At 41.5% G+C, this 6,747-nt stretch overlaps 2 protein-coding genes across 2 annotated transcripts; one reads left to right on the plus strand and one right to left on the minus strand.

The window, feature by feature from the left end:
- Window positions 1-4,486: 4,486 nt before the first annotated feature.
- On the minus strand, window positions 4,487-5,057 carry LOC108967422 (cuticle protein 16.5-like). Its single transcript, XM_018930815.1, has 3 exons — window positions 4,999-5,057; window positions 4,809-4,895; window positions 4,487-4,700 (listed from the first exon to the last, which is right to left on the minus strand). Exons 1-3 carry the CDS (start codon window positions 5,008-5,010, stop codon window positions 4,560-4,562), a joined length of 240 nt encoding a protein of 79 aa, XP_018786360.1. The 5' UTR covers window positions 5,011-5,057; the 3' UTR covers window positions 4,487-4,559.
- A 765-nt stretch (window positions 5,058-5,822) lies between these two features.
- On the plus strand, window positions 5,823-6,353 carry LOC108967421 (cuticle protein 5.1-like). The gene is made up of 2 exons (XM_018930814.1): window positions 5,823-5,899; window positions 6,008-6,353. Exons 1-2 carry the CDS (start codon window positions 5,888-5,890, stop codon window positions 6,242-6,244), a joined length of 249 nt encoding a protein of 82 aa, XP_018786359.1. The 5' UTR covers window positions 5,823-5,887; the 3' UTR covers window positions 6,245-6,353.
- Window positions 6,354-6,747: the final 394 nt, after the last annotated feature.

Below are 6,747 nucleotides of genomic sequence, written 5' to 3' on the forward strand. Positions count from 1 at the left end.
CGATAATGTTTCATAAAATTCAAAGAATCTATAAAAGTCAAATAAGCTGATGTCATTTATATTACACTAAAAGTGGGCGTGATTGTATTCCGATTACGCAATTGTATCAAGAGAATATTGTAAACCACAAGAACCAGGGATCGAGTAATTAGTGAGCTATGAAATTTCACCAAGCACTGAGAAGTGAAGCTGGATATAATTGCTTCATTTATCTTTAATTTTAGTGAAGAGATGACTGCGTAGAATTTATTCTCAAATAACGGGTCTGAAGTACGACAAGTTTCAGCAAAAATTGTACTAAATAGTACTGAAATGTTTTTACTAAATTCTTTTTTTTTTTTTGCTTAGGCATGTCCGCACGTCTACGACGACCATGAAATGACAGTGAAGCGCTTAGCAAAATAATGGTTTAATATGCGCGGCGGCCACCAAATGACAACCGAAAATTGGCTCGTCTACACCAAATTTAAATAAAAAAAGAATTTTCGGCAAAATTGCGTACAATTTCAATCAAAGTCGGACTTACTTATTTGCAAAGCAAGACATCGTGGATATACTTGTGCACACACACAATAATATTCTTTTTTAGTTTTTTGAAAATGGCAGAGTATTTAAACTCGAGCAGAGCTCACCACTATTATCAGTTAAAATTTGCTCTACCACAAAGCAACTTCCAAACTAAGAATAAACAAGATGTTCAAATACGTAAGTAGTGCATTTCATATGCCAAGCAACTAACTTTTAATTTACTTTGCAGTTCGCCCTCGTTTTCGTCGCTCTCTTCGCCTTCGCCGCTGCCGAGCCTAAACCCGCTGTAGTRGCAGCACCATTGGCCTACTCAGCTCCATTGGTCGCCTCCCCCTATGCCGCTGCCTATGCTGCACCATATGCCGCTTACGCCGCCGCTCCCTATGCCGCCTACGCTTCACCCTACGCCGCCTACTCCGCTTACCCATACAGCGCCGCCTATGTGCTCCGCAAGTAAACGGTATGTAGCGGTTGATCTGTGATAGTGCCGAATTGGATTTGATTGGCAATGAAAGGGAAAGCTCTGTTTGACATTGGAAAATAAAAACAAAACCCAAAAAAACATAATCTGCTTTAATGTACTCTTTTACTGTCATTTTAATAGTTTCAATTCCTTTTGTTTGGAAAAGTTTTGACCAACGATTTAAGGCGAAAAATCGTGAATATCCAGGAATATTTAATTGTAATTTTGTAAAGAAATGGGAAGAAGTCTTATTTTGAATCACTCCAGCGAAGATTTTTGAAGGTTTTTCGCCTTAAATAACTTTGATTTCTAATTTCGGTGAATTAGAAAAATTCTGATAGATCTGAATACAGGCAAGTTGTAGAAATCGTATCCTTCGCAATACCAATCGCCGTTGCTGTGATGTTTGTTATGGCAGCGCGAGTTTTCTCAAATTCCTTCATTGCCGGAGACATAGTCATGTCCGACAGCGAAATGCTATTTATATGATCCATAAATATGACGAAAGCAGTCCACAACAACGGAAGCGAAGACGGTAGCGGAGCACATAGAGCAAAATGAGACCGAGCGGCGAAGCGAATTTGCTAATTTACGCATAAAGCCACGCAAGTTTCTATTCGTGAATACATATGTATATGTGTATGTATGTATGTGTGTGTGAGAGCGGAGACCGCGCGAAAACTAACCGCATAACACGTAACGAAAACAAACGGGATTGAGTGCTCCAGAACACCCTTGCGTATGTTTGTAGGCATGTTTGGAATGGAGTTCATTTCTATGGTTATGAAGCTGTCCTTATGGCCCACAACTGAAAGCAATTCATGAAGAATGGCTTAAGTCTGAAATCAAAGCGCCTCAAAGCATAACGTGGCGAATACGAAATGAGCGAGCGCGCGACTACAACTCCAACATCGAAATTAAATTTCCGGTCGACGAGCGCTTTCCCAACACAAACGAGCATCGCACAAGCGCCCACGCAGGTACATTGGGAACTTGCATAGCCACCAATCACAATGGGCGATTGCCTAACAAGCACTCACACTCGGAACTGAGCAAACGCTCGGTGCTTCAAGCGGTCAACCTTCACGCACGTTGCAAGCAAGATGGCTGAATGCACGCCTCAAACAATACTAAGTGCTTGGCTTATTTCAGCAGCGGTTCGGAGCAATGTGCGCTGCTGACCAGTAGCAACAACAACAACAACAGCTTAAGTAGCACATTCAGTGGACAAAAGGATTTGCGAAAGTATTCAACGTGATGTGCACTGCGGGAGTGGAGATTCGTCCGAGGCAAATGATAATTAACATACACTCGCATATGTGTACATGTGTGTAAGAATGTATGTGTGTGTAAGATTGCATTTATACAAACAGCAGCTCATTTTAATTCAGTGCCTCCAAAGTGGTCTCGATTGTATCAAATCGCCTGTGCGCAGAGTAATCACATTCAGATGTGCGCGTATGTGCGTGTATGTGTATGTGCGGCAAAGGTCAGTAGTGCTCAAGGGCATGACAACTAATCAGTGGGCAAACAAAAACATCATTAGAGATTCCACACAGAGAATGCTGCTTTGCGGTGAGGCATCGCTGGACTTTGCTACCAAAGAAGCAATGCGTCACAGCCTCCCAATTCAAGAGGCATAACCTTCCGATTCTTGGGAGTTCATCTGGCAGCGCTTACAGTTCCGTTTCATTAAGCACAAAGCCGCAGTTAAAATCAGATTGAATTAGAAACAATGCACAATTTCGTCTGTTTTTCCTTCTGATTTTCGTCTCTTCCGCCAGCCGTTGACGGCCTGCAGTGCGCAACTTTTACCAAATGCAAGTTTGAATTTTATTTTTTCAGCTTTTAAGCAGCCGTAGTCAGTCATGTTTTTAATTGATTTGTGAAACTCACAGAAAGATGAATCAAAAGAGAGTCGTAAAGGTAGGGGAGCGAATTCTATTCTTTATATGGGGGACATTCTAGACATCCTGCTATTATGGAACTCGCTTGAATAGTTTATCTCTTTCAGGAAGCACTCACTCCGACAGCAGAGCGCCAATACCGACGCTGAGCTCGCTACCTGTGCGCTCAAAGCTAATCAAAGACTGTCTGTCCTCACCAGAAATAGCATTAAGCTAAGTCATTATCAGCATGCGTGGTCATAGCGAAGTCTCTGGCAACTGAAAAGCTGATGTACCAGCCAGTGGTGGCACTCTTCACCCGCTTACATCGTAATGGAGCGAAGTTGAATCTCCGTTGCCGTCTTGATAGTCACTGGACTAATAGACCTCGCATGTGCTTAGCAGGCGCTGGTCGATGGCTGGGTGGTGCTTTGGACGTACATAGTTGTTGTTGTCAAAGATATATGGAACAGTGTGAGATGGAAACATTCTTGTCCATGCTTTGAATGACTGAGGTTGAAGCATCTCAGCAGTCTTACCTTCAGCGAACTAGAAAATTTAACCGAAACTAAGATAAGCCGCCCCAACTGACCGTCATTGTTATAGGCTCAAAGCGCTTTGTCGATTTTAAGTACTACAATGGGCCGGCGGTTTTAGTTGTTCAAGAGAGATTCTTGTTAGAACCGACCTCTTAACATAGTATAACATTTTTATAAATATTTTTTTTTAAATTAGCCCCCAACCTAAACTGTGGTTTAATTGTGTGCTAATAGGACTGAGTCGATTTAGAAAAAAATATTATTGAACCAATCATTAAAACTCTTTAAAAACTTTGCAAATAGGCTCCTTCTGCGTCGATGCAGCGCTGCCATCGCGATTTCCAAGTATTGAAGGCGTCACGGAAGGCATTCTCCGGAATAGCCTTGAGAGCCGAGGTGTATGCTGCTTGGATTCCCTCTGTTGTCTCAAATTACTTACATTTCACGGCCGAAAGGCGGTGTCGTGGTGCAACTTCCAATCGGCTACGAGGTGTTGCCGGATCCACCTAAAACTTGGACTTTGACGGTTTGTGACGGAGGAACAAATTCATGGTGGACGATGTCTTTGATGTCAAAAGCGACAATGAGTATCGTTTTCACTTTGGTTTTGCTCATTCTTCCGGTCTTTATCAGCGACATCTTCCCAACAACTCTCCAACAACTGGGTAAGTCTGCTTGATCATATCAAAAGCTTCTGTAGCAGATTTACCGAGTTTCACACGCCCTTTACCGAGTCCAGTCGCAGCGCACACACTCCGAAGAACAGACGGGGTTGAAGAAAATCAGTCCTATTACTTTCCGGACAACCCCCGATCCCATTGTTCGAATATTAACTAAATCACATATTTCCCTTAAAGACTGGTTAGTTGCTGCAAAATTATTCATTACCGAATAGTGAAGGGTTCAATTAAGCCAAAAAACGTCAGAACATCTTACAGCTGTTTTAATTATACTATATACAACATTGTCGAAACCCTCAAATCTCTAGTGGGTAATTTGTAAAACAAAACTCTTTTCCAAATCCAATTTTAACAAGAAGCCTAATTTAAATAGATTAAAAAACATTTCTCTATCGTTTAAGTTTTTGTTTTATTTTCCCAACTTCATTATCCCTCAATCCCGTTCCTTTCCGCTACTTTCCGTTTACTTGCGGAGCACATAGGCGGCGCTGTAAGGGTAAGCGGAGTAGGCGGCGTAGGGTGAAGCGTAGGCGGCATAGGGAGCGGCGGCGTAAGCGGCATATGGGGCAGCATAGGCAGCGGCGTAGGGGGAGGCGACCAATGGNTAGGCGGCGTAGGGTGAAGCGTAGGCGGCATAGGGAGCGGCGGCGTAAGCGGCATATGGGGCAGCATAGGCAGCGGCGTAGGGGGAGGCGACCAAGGGCGCTGAGTAAGCTGAGTAGGCCAATGGTGCTGCGACCACAGCGGGTTTAGGCTCGGCAGCGGTAAAGGCGAAGAGCGCAAGGAAAACAAGAGCGAACTGTAAGTCAAAATAAATTATTGTAGTGCATACTTTTATATACTATATATTTATTAATATGTAAACTTTCAGTTAGCCCATTAAGTTAATCAAAATCACTTACATATTTGAACATCTTGCTTATTTGTGGTTTGTTAGTTGCTTTATTGCAGAAGAGCAGAATAAAACTGATAAATATTCGGTGCGTTGGACTGGTTTAAATACTTTAAAAGTTGCAGAAAATTTTTTGCGCAGCACAAAACAAGAAAAGCTAATTCATTTATTTGCTTTTTATGCTCAACTTCAATATTTGACCGCCAATTGTGACAATTTTGGCTGAAGCACGTACGTTTTCGTCGCGAATTCCTTTGCTTTTGTTGCAAATTCTTGTTGGTTTAAGCCAAATTTATTCGGCAGTTACTTAAAATGTTGTCGTCCGCATATTAAGTCAACATTTTGCCTTCGACTTTTTACTGTCGTCTCAGGTCAACAAAGTTATTTGGATGTGTGTAAGAATAAATATAATAGAAATAATTTCCTCAAATAATATTTATAACAACGAATACTTTGAACTAATGTTTTTTTTTTTGCAGCATTTATTAATAAATGTGGATTTGAATTAAAATAATGATTGACTATTACGGCTGACTTCCCAATTGAGTGTCCCTTGACCTTACAGTATCTGAGCCCTGGTTTGTTTAGGCTTACATCCACACACACATACATATATGAGTACAAATGCAAATGCAAACACGGCCAATAAGCACTTACCAATTCAACGAGCCAAATACGTGTATAGGTCAGTAATGTCAGCTTTTCGTTCGTTCACCCACTCAATTCGGCCCGAGCACATGCAAATTATTTGTGCGCACCAACTCATMTACATATTTACCTTCAACATGCAGCCATTGTATTCGCAAATTGTATTTAAGCTCGAGCCTTCACCAAATATTTCATCAGTTCCATTTTGCTCCACCACAGTARAACAACTACCAAACAACAAAACAATCAAAATGTTCAAATACGTAAGTGAATTTGATTTGCAATAGTTCTGGAATCCTCCCAATTTCATAAATATGTATATGTATATATCGATTCGACAATCCTTTTTTAATTACTTCATCTACTCGCAGTTCGCTCTCGTTTTCGTCGCCCTCTTCGCCTTCGCCACTGCCGAGCCTAAACCCGCTGTGGTCGCAGCACCATTGGCCTACTCAGCTTACTCAGCGCCCTTGGTCGCCTCCCCCTACGCCGCTGCCTATGCTGCCCCATATGCCGCTTACGCCGCCGCTCCCTATGCCGCCTACGCTTCACCCTACGCCGCCTACTCCGCTTACCCATACAGCGCCGCCTATGTGCTCCGCAAGTAAATTATGTAGGAAAGTGTGAGCTAAATTTTGGAGAAGCCTGAAAATGACTGGATATTCCATAGGCAAATGGTTGAAAATATTTAGAGCAAAACATAAATAAATGGAAAAGTCAAAACGAAAATGATTTGGATGTTTTATTTCATTTAATCAACGAGAAAATTTCATTATTTCCATTTTGCAGAAAAATAGTTAGAATTTTTTATTTCATACTAGTTACCTGATTATAATAGTGTTGAGGCTTTAATCTCCATTTTTGCATTTTTAGTTATTAAGGGTAAAAAGAAGCGAGAGTAGAAAACTCAAATGAAGACCTAGACTTATGTTTCCACTAACGAATTTATAGCTATAATTCTGCCTCATAGGTCGGATCTTACTACGAGATTTTGACCATTCCCATGACAGTGGGGTCAACGTAACTAGAATGGACTCGGATTTTTATCCTGTCAACGACTGTCAACTCGGCCTAGTTTTGCTGTTGCAACAATAACAACAACAACAACAAA

Source organism: Bactrocera latifrons, unplaced genomic scaffold (genome assembly GCF_001853355.1).
Source record: "Bactrocera latifrons isolate USDA-ARS-PBARC rearing strain unplaced genomic scaffold, ASM185335v1 scaffold_188, whole genome shotgun sequence".
NCBI classification, from domain to species: domain Eukaryota; kingdom Metazoa; phylum Arthropoda; class Insecta; order Diptera; family Tephritidae; genus Bactrocera; species Bactrocera latifrons.